We start from the raw sequence: 15,543 nt of genomic DNA, 5'->3' as shown, positions 1-15,543 counted from the left end.
TCAATAGAGCTGGAGGAAACACATACACACAGTGGTGTCCTAAGGGCCACAGAGCCTGGGCTGGGGAGGGGCAGGTTAAACCCGAGTGGGGCAGGCTGGGAAGGTCTCTAACGGACAGGATGCCTTAGGAAAGCAGCAGAGAAGGGAGGGGGAGGGAAGGAAAGGGGGATGGCGGAGCTGGAGAGAGAGGACGGAAGAGGCCTAGTGTAAGCATTTGCTTAGAAAGCATTTGCTGGTGTAGCCAGCCTGGCAAACCCCTCTGTGTCGCTGATGACTTTTGCTAATATCACTTATACTGGTTCCCTCGCTGCAGCGAGCTACGGCAGCCAGCGCTGGTGTCACTGCGTCTACACGAGGGCTGTTGCTGGCATAGCAATAGCACCGACCATGCCAGCCCCGAGCGATGAAGGGTCCAGCAGGCACCTGGCCCTGGCTGCGAAGAAAACGCTCCTAGCAGTGAGCTGGGGCGGGGGGAGGAGCAAGAGGGGAAGGAGAAGTGGGAGTGGGGAGAGGAGGAGGAGGCAGAGACTGCTGCTGAGCAAGGACAGAAGCCAGAGGCAGCCAGCGAAGGGCTGTTGGAACTTGCTGGGAGCGACTCTCTCACTATGACCCGTAAGTAGTGGGTGCTCTGGCGTGGCTCCCCCGCCCCTCTCTCTTCCAGGCATTCCCTACCCATGCGTTTCCTCTCTGCATTTCAGGGTGGCATCTCTCCTTCGCACTGGTGGTACTGCTGAGTGTGTGTGTGAGCCGGGCAAGCCCCAGCACAGGTACTGTACCCTGCTTAGCACAGGCTGCGCTGGGACCACATCTTCCCTCCCTGCCCCGGCTCCCCAGGTGCACGAGAAGGCTGCTCACTCTGCAGGTGTCACTGTTTGCTGAGGTGCATCTGGCAGTGCAAAGGGCTGCACTGGGACAGGCTCCTGCCTTTGGTGCTGGGGAGGGGATTAGTATCAAGTGGGGGCCCTAATAAACGGCACTGCAGTAGTGTACAGTCATGTACCCAGACCTGGCGTGGGCCCTACTGCAAGCTACAGAGGGCACCAGACACCGGAGGGGCAGGTAGGACACAGGCGTGGGGCACGGACACCGGAGGGGCAGGTAGGACACAGGCGTGGGTCACGGACACCGGAGGGGCTGGGTAGGACACAGGCGTGGGGCACCAGACACCAGAGGGGCAGGTAGAACACAGGTGTGGGGCACCAGACACCAGAGGGGCAGGTAGGACACAGGTGTGGGGCACCAGACACCAGAGGGGCAGGTAGGACACAGGCGTGGGTCACGGACACCGGAGGGGCTGGGTAGGACACAGGCATGGGGCAGGGACACCGGAGGGGCAGAAAGGACACAGGCGTGGGTCACGGACACCGGAGGGGCTGGGTAGGACACAGGCGTGGGGCACCAGGCAACCAAGCACACGCTTGGAGCGACACCTGGTAAGGGACGGCGGGGGGAGCGCGGTGCTCCGGCGGCGCAGTGCGGCGCTCGGTGGGGGGGCGGGCTCCTGTGGCGTGGCGCTCGGCGGGGGAGGGCGGCGCGGGGGTCGGCGCTCGGGGGGGTTCCGGCGGCGCGGCGCTCGGGGGGGGGGGCTTGGGGGGGCGGCGCTTTTTTTTGCTGCTTGGGGCAGCAAAAAAGTTAGAGCCGGTCCTGGACACAGGCATGGGGCACGGACACTGGAGGGGCAGGTAGGTCACAGGCGTGGGGCAGGGACACCGGAGGGGCAGGAAGGACACAGGTGTGGGGCACAGACACCGGAGGGGCTGTGCATGTGTGTGTGTGGGTGTGGGGTAGCAGAAGCCAGAACATTACTCCAGGTTTGTCTGTGTTCCTTCTTGTCATTTTTGGCAGCATTTTTGTGTTAATCCACCCACGAACGTGGGTTTCGGGGCCTCCTTGGTCGGCCGTGGCCCTGGGGGAATCTCTCCTTTGCCCTAAGGGAGCCAGAAGAAATAGCTCCTTGGGGGCTCATCCTGTAAGCAACTGTCTACGCCGGGGAGGTTCAGGCCTGCAAACAGAGCCCAGGTGCTAGACTCACGAGGGAAGAGGTGGCGGCGGCCGCGTCCGTCCTGCATCCCCTTTGCCCCGGCCTGACCCAGTGATGAGGTTTTCCCTTCAGTCTGCTCCTGAGTGCTTTGTCCAGGCGGGTTTGCAATCCCTCCAGCGCCGGGCTCCCTCTGCTCCAGAACAGATGAGTCCAGGGGATAGCCTCTCCCCCACGTTTCGCTCGAAAGTGGCACAACTGTGCTCCTTGCTGCCAGGAGAGAGTTATGTCTCCAGCCCAGTCTCACATTCCCTCTACACTCCCCTTGGAGCCCGTGCGGCTCTGGCTGGATTAGGGCTCCCTTCTCGGCAGCTCTTGGCAGTGTTTCCCACCAGGTCCTGGAATCAGCAAGGCAAATTCAATAGGAAAAATAACTAACAGGACCCGGCGGCTGAAGGGAAAGGCAGGGCCATGCGGAGGAGAGGGAGGGAAAGCACACAAAGCGGCGATAGTAACAGAGGGGGAGCCATGTTAGTCTGGATCTGTAAAAGCAGCAAAGGGTCCTGTGGCACCTCAGTCTATAAGGTGCCACAGGACTCTTTGCTGCTAAAGCGGAGAGGTGTCTCTGCCAAGCAGGCTCCGTGGGGCTGTGAGGGCAGCCGTGGCTGCATGGACAATAGCTACTCAGAGGCTGCACCTAATGGGCATAGCCAGTGCCATCCTCAAGCTGTATCACGCCGCGTGCCATGCACCAGTCAGGGACCGGGGCAGCATCGCCTTATTAAAGCTGGGGGTGATCAGGGGCCCCATTACAGAACTTGCTGGGCCACCTGTGGCCACACCTCCACCAGGGACCACTCCAGGAGCGATACAGCCTCATGCGATGGAGTGCCGTGCTGGGGGGCACAAGGTGCACCTTGTTCTGAGCAGCCCCCCAGCCTGATGGGGAAGGGGCTTGGCCAGTTCAGGGGACCCCAGGACTCACCCATCACTCAATCCTGGGTGCTGGGGTTGGCTCAGATGAGTTACGGAGAGGGGCGTCCTGAACATGGCTCTCACACTGCCCACTGCATTCATCCCGCTGGGTACCATTGCCAGTGAGGTTCCTGAGCATGGGCAGCGTGGTGTGCAAAAACAGGTCCTTCCTGATAGGTCCGTAAGAGCTTGTCTGTGCCAACGGTTAGTAACCCTATCTCACACTAGGCTGCCACGCACCCACTGTCCGCCCGGTCCCTGCTGCCATGACGCACCTCACGTCCACAGTGCGCTTTGAGCGCCAATTCTTCCAGAGCGGGGCAGAGCCAAGCTCGCTATGGACCTTTCAGTGCTCGGCAGCTGGGTCCGCCTGGACCCTTAGCAGGTGGCTGGCTGGGGTGGAGGAGATGGACAACCCCTCCGAGTAAAATACCATCCAGAGCATTACTCACTTGTGATGCCAAGCAGCTAGATTTAGCTGGCCACGGGAGCCACGATCACCCCACTGTACGAGCTGGGCCAGTGGCTTTGTGCTCACGTAACCCAATGGCAGATGGACACACAATAAAGGAGAGAGCATTCAGGTGCCAGCAGACTGCATCGAAGCTGGAGACGCTGGGCAGAACCCTGGTCCCACTGTAGTCAGTGCTAAGACACCCATTGACTTCAGCGGCACCAGGATCTGGCCCAGGGCCCCAGATCAAAAAATCTTCATCAAACAAAACTTTCCCCTATGAAAAAACTGCCTGGCCCCTTGCGTGCTGAGTCTGGAAGATGAGGGGGGCTTGTGCGCGGACCGGCTGCCCGAAGGGGCTTTAACTGGACAGCAACATGTCCTCGCTCCCTCTCCGCAGGCTTTTCTCACAGTCGGCTCCCACCAGACCTGGCCGCTGTGCACTGTGCTCCGCGGCTGCCTTGCACCCCTCTGGCAAATAGCAAGGGCTCACCTTGCGGCTTTCCCAGCCACCCGCAAATATGGCTGTCCAGCCGCCCTTCCTTCACATGGCGGGCAATAGCCAGCCTTCACCCCAGCTCGGAGTCCAGCGTAACATCCCGAAGGGGACGGGAGCAGGGGCATCATGCAGCTAAGTTCAGAGGGAAATGAGGGTAAGGGACCAAAACACACAAAAGAAAAATAACACGAAGGGCCACAGGCCAAGGTCCTCACTGAGCTTTGATGTGGTTTTTATTCAGGCCAAGCTGCCATTGAAACGAATGAAGTCCTGGCCTCAGCCCTGTGTGACTGAGGTCAGAGCTGTCAGTCTAGTGCTGACACCAGCCAGACTGACTCTGCTGCTCTGGAGCGAAGCGCTAGCCCCGCCAGGCAAGGAAGCCAGCTTGTAACATGGGCTGCTGCCTGCTTCCGGCCCCAGATAACAGCAGCCGTGCTGCCTCAGGCTGTTTCCTTACTCAAGTCTCTGTGCTGTTCTACTTTGTAACGGCTCATCTCAGACAGAGACAGCCACTTCCCACCGCGGCGGCACCAGCTCCAACCCCCCCAGGGCCACGGGCTGACACTTCTGAAAGGCCAGAGGTGGCATGGGCAGCAGCAAACCCCGTTCGAGCCGTTACAGAATGGACCGGGGAGCCCTGTTTTAACCAGCCGTGTGGGCCTGGAGCGAATCTCAGGATGGAATTTCCTCTGGGCCCTCGGTAGGAACAATCAATTCAACCATGCCTTGAAGGGGGTAATTTTCCATCCTTCCTCAAACAAGACCACCATTCCAGAATGCTTAGGCCCTGGAACGTTTCAGAACCGTACTGATTTACTGCTGGAAAACAATGGCATTTACCAAACCCACAGGTTTAAATTTAAAAAGGTACAAGGGGAAAAAAACCCTCAGAGAACCCGAGTTCTTTAGATTATTTTCCTTTCCTATAATGACCTTATGGGCTCAGGGTTTTTTTTATACAAACAAACCCTGTCATACTCTCCAGCCAGGGCCCTAACCTGACCTGCCAGACCTATTCACTCCTCAACTATGCGGGAGCTCAGTTCCCAGTTTGTATCTGCTGAACTCTGTGGCTCAGGTTCATGTCTCTGTTGAAGGGCTTTGTACCATAGTATCCGAGTGCCTCCACGGTGAAATAGATTGGCAATAGCCAGGTCCCAGGGGGAGTACAGGGAGGCCCTGGTGCTTCTCCCTTCCTCCATCTCGTGTGGTTATAAGCAGGGAGAGCCAAAGCTCAAGAGAGGAGGGGGTCTGGGAAGTCCTGCCCATGTATCATCACCCTAGTGTCTACAGCCAGGTCTGTGCTACAGGCTTCGGCTGGCATAGCTGTGTGGCTCGGGGGGGCGAAGAGGTGTGATCCGTGGCCACCACCAGAAGTCCCTAGTGCCGACAGTTACAGCGGTAAAGCTACGCTCTTACAGAGAGCGTGTTTCCTGTGTGAGGGGTGGTTTGACTATTGCGGCATAGAGCACCGCTTTGCTGGTAGAGTTGTGTGCGCTTTGCGGGATGGTATCCCAGGACGCCTGTGCCAGCAAAGCGTTCCTAATGTCGATATGAGCCAGACGCCTGTCTGAAACCGGCAAACCTCCTGTGTCAGGGACTCTCCCCAGCCCCAGGACAGGCGCTCTCACTCGCTCACTCGTGTAGTATTTTGACACTGCTGTCTTCTGTCCCAACCAGAGAAAGGAAGTGGTAATGTGTGTGTGTGTGGGGGGGGGGTTGACAAACAGTGAAGTAAGCTGGCCAGAGCCTGCTGCACTGTGGGATTCAGTTGAAGAGAAGGTTTGGGGTGGGAGCATGTTGTAGCAAACTGGATTTGCCCAAAGCTGAAAAAGAATTTGCTTCCGGAGCCCCATGGCAGGGCTGATTTCCTTCCCAGCCATCACTGAGCACTTGCCTGAGCTCTTAACTTAGGACAACAGTCTGGTTCTGTCTGCACCAGTCTGTGTGTGCCGGGGTGGGAGAGGGTGAGGGGGGCCTGCTCGCTAGTGGAAGGTGTGTTCCCCCCCTTGTGACGAACAATAGCCCCCCGAAGTGGGACTGGCCTGGCACTGTGTGTGCTAGAAAGAGGAAAGATGGCCGGGGACTGGCTCACTCAAAGGGATCCGAGTCTTGGATTCACATGGGCCTTTAGGACAGGAGAGACCAGGCCATGAGGCCCATGATCACACGATGACTGTTTGACCATGTGGAATTTGCTGGGGTCTTTGCTGAAGAAGCCAGGGAGTGCATGGGCCATGGAGATGGCACTTCCCTCAAGGTGCTCCCTGACAGGCAGGGGCGTGGCGTGTATCAGGGATGGAAGCTTATGTTGCTGCTGCCCTGCTGTGACTGTTCAAGGATGGGCAAAGTGTGACAGGGTGTGTCTGTGATGGGGTCCCTGGGATGCAGCCTGGAACTGTGGGACTGCTGTGCCCCCCTGAACTCTCTCCAGCCCGAGCTGTCTCTCACAATGTCTTGCTAGTGATCAGCAGCAAACCCCTCCCGGCGCTGTGATCACTCAGCACAACAGCATGTGGAGCCCCACACCCAGCTAGATTGTGTGAATGCTCCCAGAGCCACTCATGAATCACACAGAGAAACGCAGCAGAGCCAAATCCCCCCAGCTCCCAGCACTGCACCTCAGGAATATACCGCCTGGCCCTGCTCAAGATGGGCTGTGCAGATTTATTAACTGGTTCACCACTTCATGACTGGAAAGTGGACATACAGCCGCCTTTGCAAAACCTGAGCAGGTTTGCCCCCCACTTCATACAAACTCACTGGTAAAGATAAACAGTCAAACAAATTTATTGACTGCAAAAGATAGATTTTAAGTGATATTAAGTGATTGGCAAAAAGTCAGAGTTGGTTACCAAAAGAAATAAAATCTAAGCACATAGTCTAAACTCTCAACCCGATTAGACTGGGCAACAACTAGGCTAAGCCGTTTTTCTCACCCCACTGGATATTGCCGTCCTTCATATACAGATCTCACCCTTGACATCTGGGCGAGTCCACTCAGCTGGAGTCTTCAGAGTGTCCTTGTTGCATGCAGCGTAGGTGGGTGAGGGAGAAAGGCCCAGCGTGGGGCTCCTGTGTCTGTTTTATACCCTCAGTCCATGTGCTGGGAAAACACAAGTCCAGGCCTGTCTGGGGCATTGCTGAGTCCCCAGGCCAGGTTGAGCAATTGCCCATGTGTGGCCTCGTGCAGGTGAGCCATTGCATCATAGCTCCCTTGCTGGAGAATGGTTGTCGATGGGTTGAGTGATACCCTGCCAGGTGTTGGCTACTTTCCTTGCTATTGCCTATGGGAAGCTAATATCTGGCTGATTCCCCAATTTACAGCCTGTTTTAGTGACAACCATACAACACAATTCTCATAACTTCATATGCATTAATGATATGAATATCTGGATAGAGAAATGACTTTCAGCAGATCATAACCTTTCCCCTGAGACCTTATGAGGCATGCTTTATATGTAACATCACAACCATATATAAATGAGGAGGGTAGCAAAGCGGGCGATGGAGGGAAGGGGCCAATTTTGTCTTTGTGCTGCTTTCATGCAGTATGTGAGGTTGAAAATGGGCCCAGTTCCCAAGCTCTGAGATGGGTGAGGGGTGACCTTTGTCATCCACACGAGAGCAGAGCAAAGAGCCACACAGCAGCTTCCCGTGACACAGGCCCAAAGGCTGGGCTGGAGAAATCCAACAGGAATTAGCCGAGGTTACATCCAGCTGCTGCGAACCTGCTCTCTTGTGGAGAGGTGGGATGGCTTCTGCAGTAGGGCAGGGCATAGACAATGGGCAAGAGCTGTAGATTTCTCCTCCAGAGACCAATTCAAAGCTGGGGTACGTCACAAGGGACATGATGAATCTGGTGGTGACCATCTCAGTCCTGTATCTGGTACGAGACTAGCACCATCTGACTGGCACATTCTGCTCAGCAGAGCCCAAGAGCCAAATTCACAGCAGGTGTAAGTGGGAATCACTGCATTGGCATCAGTGGCGTTGCACCTCATGCCAGGGTACACTCAGCCACTGGCTAGAGGTGCATTGGCAGAGCTGAATGGGATGCTCTTGGACAGGACTGGGGTGCGTTAGTAATGCTCTAAGGGGGTGCTGCAGGACAGGACCTGGAGGAGCTGTGTATTGGCCCAGGGTTTGGTATAGCGAGGGCACGGCCGATCAGGCATTAGAGTTGCAGGGGTGGAGGTGGAAGGGGGAATAATGGGTGGAAAAGCCACTCTGCCCATTTCTGTGGAGTTACAGCAGGGGACACAGTGTACTTAGACTTTCAGAAAGCCTTTGACAAGGTCCCTCACCAAAGGCTCTTATGCAAAGTGAGCTGGCACAGGATAAGAGGGAAGGTGCTGTCATGGATCAGTAACTGGTTAAATGACAGGAAACAAAGGGTAGGAATAAATGGTCAGTTTTCAGAATGGAGAGAGGTAAATAGTGGTGTCCCCCAGGGGTCTGTACTAGGACCAGTCCTGTTCAACACAGTCATAAATGATCTGGAAAAGGAGGTAAACAGTGAGGTGGCAAAATTTGCAGATGATACAAAATTACTAAAGATAGTTAAGACCCAGGCAGACTGTGAAGAGCTACAAAAGGATCTCTCAAAACTAAGTGACTGGGCAACAAAACGGCAGATGAAATTCAATGTTGATAAATGCAAAGTAATGCACATTGGAAAGCATAATCCCAACTATACATATAAAATGATGGGGTCTAAATTAGCTTTTACCACTCAAGAAAGATCTTGGAGTCATTGTGGATAGTTCTCTGAAAACATCCACTCAATGTGCAGTGGCAGTCAAAAAAGCGAACAGAATGCTGGGAATAATTAAGAAAGGGATAGATAATAGGACAGAAAATATTATGTTGCCTATCTATAAATCCATGGTACGCCCACATCTTGAATACTGTGTGCAGATGTGGTCGCCCCATCTGAAAAAAGATATATTGGAATTGGAAAAGGTTCAGAAAAGGGCAACAAAAATGATTAGGGGTACGGAACGGCTTCTGTATGAGGAGATATTAATAAGAATGGGACTTTTCAGCTTGGAAAAGAGACGACTAAGGGGAGATATGATTGAGGTCTATAAAATCATGACTGTGTAGAGGAAGTAGATAAGGAAGTGCTGTTTATTACTTCTCATAACACAAGAACTAGGGGTCACCAAATGAAATTAATAGGCAGCAGATTTAAAACAAACAAAAGGAAGTATTTCTTCACACAACGCACAGTCAACCTGTGGAACTCCTTGCCAGAGGATGTTGTGAAGGCCAAGACTATAACAGGTTAAAAAAAGAATTAGATAAATTCATGGAGGGATGAGCCGGGATGGTGTCCCTAGCCTCTGTTTGCCAGAAGCTGGGAATGGGCGACAGGATGGATCACTTGATGATTACCTGTTCTGTTCATTCCCTCTGGGGCACCTGGCACTGGCCATTGTCGAAAGACAGGATACTGGGCTAGATGGACCTATGGGCTGACCCAGTAGGGCCATTCTTATGTTCTAATCCCTCTCCATGAGAGACCACGCTGGGCCAGGCAGCGCCGTAACCTGTCACATTTCTGTCCTCCCTGGGAGCAGCTCAGTGCAACTTCCGGAAACCTGCGAGGGAGGAAGACAAAGAGGGCCCATCCTCACAGCCAACCCCCTAGAGAGACTTCCTCAAAGCCCATGGGAAAGCACAGTGCAGCGAGTACAGACCGCTTGGCCAGGGCTTTTTACTTCCTAAAAGTTGGTAGAAGAAAGTTTCAAAATAGTTGAGATGCATTTGAGTAAATTTCTTCTCCCCGCCTCACTGCCCGTCTGGAGCCAGGGCGCTGGCAGAGGGACTCGTGCTGTGAGACTGCAGAGGAAGGAGAAGGACAGGACTAGTGGCACGCTAAGCAGCTTTCCACCTCCGGGCCACTGCACCAGCCCCCCCCCCCCCCCGCCATTGTTTGGTGGCCTCTGTGGATCGGGGGGGGGGGGAGGTGAGGAGGAGAGAAAGAGTCTCTATTCATTTCGCCTCTGGACAGTCAGTCACCCATGTCACAAAACCACCAACTGGCCATCTCAGCAGACAGGCCAGGGGCTGAAAGGGCGCTGGAGGAGCGACTTGCCATCTGCCTCCTGCTGGGGCTCCCTCCATTCAGAGCATGGGGTACACTGAGGGGAGCATGCCGTGACCCTGCCCTGTGAACTCAGGCCATTAGGCTGCGGCGCTGCCCGCCAGCATCTCTCACAAGCACTAGTAAGGTCTGAGGAGGGGCCGGGAGGAGGGGAGCGGGCTGGAGTCTGAATCTGCAGTGGCAGCAGCAGGGTGTGCGGTGCTGGGCAACTGGGGCGCGGGCTGGAGGTGCTGGGAGCCAGGAGCCTCCTGCCTCTAGCTTTCTGACAACCCCTTGGTGGGACTAAGCACTAGTAGGTCTGTGGAAACGTAGAGCAAGCAGGCGGGAGCTTTGGGTGTGTCACTCCGCCAGGAAAAGAGTGCCCAGGAGCACAGCTCGGGCAGGAGGGGGCTGCAGTGGGGACACTCAGGGAGGCAACGAGAGCGCTCAGAGGTGGGGAATGGAGCCTAAGGGAGCCAGAGCCGACTAGGCAGGAAGTATTGGGACTCGGAGGACAGGGTCTGCGAGGGAGTGCGCTGGCTCCGACTGTAGCAGGGTATCTGAGGGTCTGCGTGTGTGTCTGCCCTGAGCTTCGTCTGGAAAGCTCCCTCAGTGCTGGCCCCGGTGCGAGCGCTAGGGTGGGGGTGGGCGTGAGCCTAGAGGGTGAGATGTGTATGGTGAACACGGACTAGGAGACATGCAGGGCGATGGCCTGCGGGAGAAGCTACCAAGTAAGGAACAGGGGAAGGAGACAAACCGCAGGGAGAGAGGAGAAGCTGGAGCTGGGTAGATGAGTGAAGGCAGAGATGAGGGGCACTGGCAGGTGAGACACTTGAAAAAGGACTTTTTCTGCTCAGTTTCACACTTTGGAGACAAGACAAGGTGGGAAATTTCCCATCTCTGCCACTCCAGGGAAAAGCCAAACTCTCCTCTCAGAGACAGAACAAGGAATAGCAAGTGCTGATCTGCAGTGTGTTTGATCCTGAGGGAAGCATTTGCCCAGTAAAGGCGAGGGCTTGTTTATTCATCTGTAAATAATATTCAATAACCCTGGCACCGCGCGGCTGGTATGTGGGGAACGGCAGGTGTGTCAGGGAGGTGCATCGGGGCAGTTCTGCAGGCAGGATCTGCTCCGTATGGATCAGTGGGATTTGTTCATTTGTGCTGCATGGGAACAATGAGCCAGAAACTGCAGCTGGTCTACAGAGGAGAAGAAAGGGAGTCATTGGCCAGATAAGAAGCCAACACTCCCAAAACATGGGAACCTGCATGCACCCAAAATGCGTATCATGCCCTCTCCTGACCTGTATTTACTCTGTCCCAGCCGTTTATTCACATGCCTCAAGATTAAAGAGGGGGAGTATCATTCAGTGAGAGGGATGTGTCTGAGCCACTTTTTCTTGCCAAGAATTTTATTTCTGTTCAATTTCCTCACCTTCCTCTGTAATGCTCAGGGGCTCTGAAGCCCAGAGCTACAAGTCGGTCCCGGCTCCATTGTTTGGGCCTGCAGCGCTCACCTAGGCAACTGGGAATCCGAGGATCTTGTTACAGCTCGGCTGAGATCAGAGCGACGATATGTGCGTGTTTCTGGGCATTACTCATCATTGTTTCCACTTCTTCACGGTTAAATAATTTGTCCCCCTGCTTATTGCACTGTTCTGGCTGCCCTCTGCGAGGGGTCTTGGAAGGAAAGCAACATGAAAGCCGGGGAGCAGCAACATGTCATGTCATGTCTGCGGGAGGTAGGCAGGCACAGCCAGGGCCGGCTCCAGGCACCACCCAAGCAAGCTGGTGCTTGGGGCGGCTGCTTGTAGGAGGCGGCATTCCGCCCAATCCTAGGGGGGCACGGCCGCCTTTTTTTTTTGGGGGGGGGGTGTTCCGCTCCGGCCGCCCTGTAGGGGGCAGCGGCGTGGAGGATATGAGCGCCCTGCAGCAAGCCTGGCAGGGCAGCCCACGTCCTTCCCTCCCAGCTGACTGGAGCGGTGCAGAGCCCTCCCGGCAGGGGGCACGGCGGCAGGGGGCACGTGGTAGCGCCCCACTGAAGCCCTGGCCGCCCCCCTTCTCTCTCTCTCCCCCCCGCTCCTTTCCCCTCCCCCCGCTAGCTGGGGCAAATCTGCAGGGCAGGGAGTCCCCCCCTGCACCCTGGTTCCGGCCGCCCCCCAGGTTTGTGGGGCTTTTTTTGCTTGGGGCGGCCAAAAAGCCAGAGCCGGCCCTGGGCACAGCAAATCAAATTCTTCCTCGGGGCCACATCTGAAGGGCTGCCGGGTAGCACCTCGAACAGCGCAACACAACCTAACCCTACACCACGGTACTGTCAAGCCCGGGGCACCAGGCCCAGCGTTGGTGTGGGACGTAAACTCAGGCCCTTCGGCAAAGAGGTGAGAGTGCTACCAGCCCAGACAGACCCAGAGCGAGCTCTACCCAGCAGAATAATGGTTAAGGCAACATATGAGTAACTGTGGCATTTGCTGCTGCTGGATATTATTGAAGCAAATACCTTCCCTGAGGTATACAAAACAGTCCGATAAATAACTGCAGTTACATGAGTTGGGATTTCAATTCTCATCCTCTATGTGATGTGAGGTGATCCCTAAATGGGGGCAGGAAGAACCCTGCCTGCTGTTACAGTATTGCTGGGATACACGCATTGTCCAAGCTTCCCGTCAGTAGCTCGCAGAGTTCTCGTACTTGGCTCCTTTACTTCATTGCCCTGGGCAGCAACTGCTGCGTGATGTGCTTAGTGCAAGTGGGGAGGGGCTGCCCTTTGGGCCTCTGCCTCGCCACAGACAGGTCCTCTGGCTGTGAACAGCTGCTGCTCCAGTTAGGAGCTGACAGTCTGGACAGCCCTAGGTCTGCCTGCCTTTTCATGTCCTGATTTTCATGTCCATAGCCACGCCAAGCTGATGGGCTCCTGGGTCGTCTATTTTTACAGCAACCGTAAGCGGTCCTGAGAAGAGGCTGCACATTCCTTTGTCATGTATAGTTTCTGCAGGACCTGCCTGTAAGACTAATATTTACAAAGGCTTCCCTCGCGGAGGGCAGCCCACCAGAACAGTCAGTGCTGGTCTCTGCTCTTAGGTGCGTGGCTGCACTGCCATCCAGGCACAGAACTTGCTGCTGGCCGGAAGCCATTTGTCCAGCGAGAACTTCATGCTGGCTAGACGGGACATTGGAGCGCAGGGGGCGGTAGTGGTGCTGTCCCGTCGCGTTTCTCCTAGTGTCCATCACCCTAGAGAGAGGAGGGCAGGAGAGCTCAGAGCATGTGTCTTCACTGCAGTTAACCTGGGTGGTCGGACGTGGGGTCTGAGCATTGGTGTTAGTCTAGCGTGGGTGTGAGCTGCCACACCGCAAAGTCCTCCCCGAGTTACTGCATCCTCACTGCTGCTGTCCTCACTCGGGTGCATCACTAGGACTTGTGAGGGCATATCCCATGGTCCTTTGTGCTGCAGTGAGCTGAGCTGCTCCATGGTCCTTTTCCAGGGAACTGGGGGAGAACCCGTCTGTCCTGAGCACATGCAGGGATCGAATCGTGGGAGGTGTGGGAGGTCGACCAGCACTTCAGTGGCTTAGCCTGCATCATCAGTGAAAAGTGGCTGGTTGGCAGCCCGAGTGGAAGCAGTATGCAGGCTCCAACCCCCCAGCCAAGCCTGAAAACACTAATAAACTTGAGTGAGATGCTTGTGTGTGTGTGGAGGGGAGGCGGCTGGGGCAATAGCCGGCTGAGAGCCTGCGGTAACTGCAGGGAAGACAGACCCTGAGAGAGCACGGAGGAGCAATAAGGGCCGGGTCCAAAGCTCATTGAAGTCACTAGACAGAGAGCGATTGACTCCACTGGTCTTCGGATCAGGCCCTGGGGGTGTCAGCTTTATACTGCGGGAGGGGAGACAAGCCCCGGCTGTTCTGTGCTCTGGATCGGCGATTTGGGGATAATTCAGCCAGCCCTCAAGGAGACGCATTTTAGGGCAATTCTGTTCTAGCCAGGCTCTGCTCCTGCGCCCATCCCCGCAGGGCCTGCGGGCTGGCCCCTTCGGCTGGTGTTCAGCTGAGTGACAAGCTATCCCAGAGAGCAGCATGTGGGTACGTGGGTCCTGAGCCACTCTCATTACTCTCGCCCCAGCAAGACAGGAGCGAAAGCAAAGGGCTCAATCTCCGGCAACAGGAGGAGAGGAATCCCCCCTTCAGGGCCCTTCTGTCCTCAGCGAATCTGGTGCTCAAAGATGTTTCTCAGGGACCAGGCCAGTCCCTCACCGGGGTGTTGGTGGACAGCATCACGCATCTGGGGCAGGCTGGTTCCTGTTACCACAGCACCTTTCAGTCTAAGAGCCCTTGGGCCGAGACGCTGCCTGTTTCCGTTGTTTCTCTGTGGGTTCGGATGTCACACACTGGTTCCCATTAATTCAAACCTTTCATCCTTATTTTTAAAAACATATAAATTGCAGCCTCAAGCCCCAAACCTGCCAAGCATCCCTAGTTTCACAGCATTGAAGAAATACAATCCTCAACATCTGCGGAACAGTTGGGAGACTTGGAATCTCCTAGAATTTAGCGGCTACGAGACCAAAGGCTCACTATGCATTGGAACGTGTATACAGCAAAAAGGCATTGCATAACACCAGCTGCCTTTAACGTGCATCCAAGGAAGTCTCTGAGCCATACTAATTATAACAATCTCTATTTACCATCAAATCACTGTACAAACCAGGAATGTTCCATTGAGCAACCTGCTCCGGGCCCTGCATGCTGTGCTCCCTGACTCACCCTCACGTTGGGTTGGCCATGGCTCTCAGGGAGGATATTGTCCCCTTATGGAAATTTTGAATGGTGACCACGGTGTGTCCACCCGGCTATCCTCCCACCGAGGAGGATACAGCTCAGTAATGCAGTTTGGAAAGTGGCCATCGCGGGCTGGAGATGAGGAAGTTCTAAACACAGCCTTACAGACAGGGAATGACTTGGGGCATAAGTCAGAGCATGACCCCAGTTATGGAGAATCTCAGGAATGGGACGGAGGCGACAGCGACGGAACTCCTGCAACAGATCCTCTCTGCTTGCTGGTAACTGTCTGTGAGACTCTCCCCCCTCCACTGGCATGCGCTGCTCTCTGCCACCTCATGAATTCAGCCCATCTGTGAGAATTCCCAGCCCAGGCAACTCAATGAGCTCCCATGGACATAAGCCCAAGCCAGCACCTGGCACCATTCAGAGCGTGCTGCAGAACCCACCTGTTTGACCTGGCTTGGAAGCCTGCTTGCATCAAAATTCCACAGCTATGCAGCTCACTGACGTCGCTCTCCTTGCTGGCCGGCTGAATTGGGAGTGACCCATGCCCAGACTCTGTTCTTGTGTAACTTCAAAGGACTCCGGATTTCCACCCGAGAGCAGAATGAGAGCAGAACGTGGCCCGAAATGCTTTACCCATCACATACTGGGTCAGACTTTGCAGAACGGTGAACTGTGTGCTGAACCTGCCCCTGGCAAAGATGTGGAAAGTTTTCTCTCTCTATTTCCGTGCCCCTTGTGGACAGGTTGTCGTCTCCCCAGATTCT

The 15,543-nt window shown here is 55.3% G+C and overlaps 1 protein-coding gene across 1 annotated transcript in view; it reads left to right on the top strand.

The window, feature by feature from the left end:
* The first annotated feature begins 529 nt into the window (after positions 1-529).
* Positions 530-15,543, top strand: part of PTGS1 (prostaglandin-endoperoxide synthase 1) — a 35,317-nt gene continuing 20,303 nt past the window's right edge. Inside the window, exons 1-2 of the mRNA XM_054007787.1 lie at positions 530-612; positions 699-767. Coding sequence (XP_053863762.1) covers positions 606-612; positions 699-767 — 76 coding nt within the window. The 5' untranslated portion in view covers positions 530-605. The remainder of the gene's footprint in view (positions 613-698; positions 768-15,543) is intronic.

The sequence above is a fragment of the Malaclemys terrapin genome, chromosome 17, assembly GCF_027887155.1.
Source record: "Malaclemys terrapin pileata isolate rMalTer1 chromosome 17, rMalTer1.hap1, whole genome shotgun sequence".
Lineage (NCBI taxonomy): Eukaryota > Metazoa > Chordata > Testudines > Emydidae > Malaclemys > Malaclemys terrapin.
This window is presented reverse-complemented; position numbering and strand designations above follow the sequence as displayed.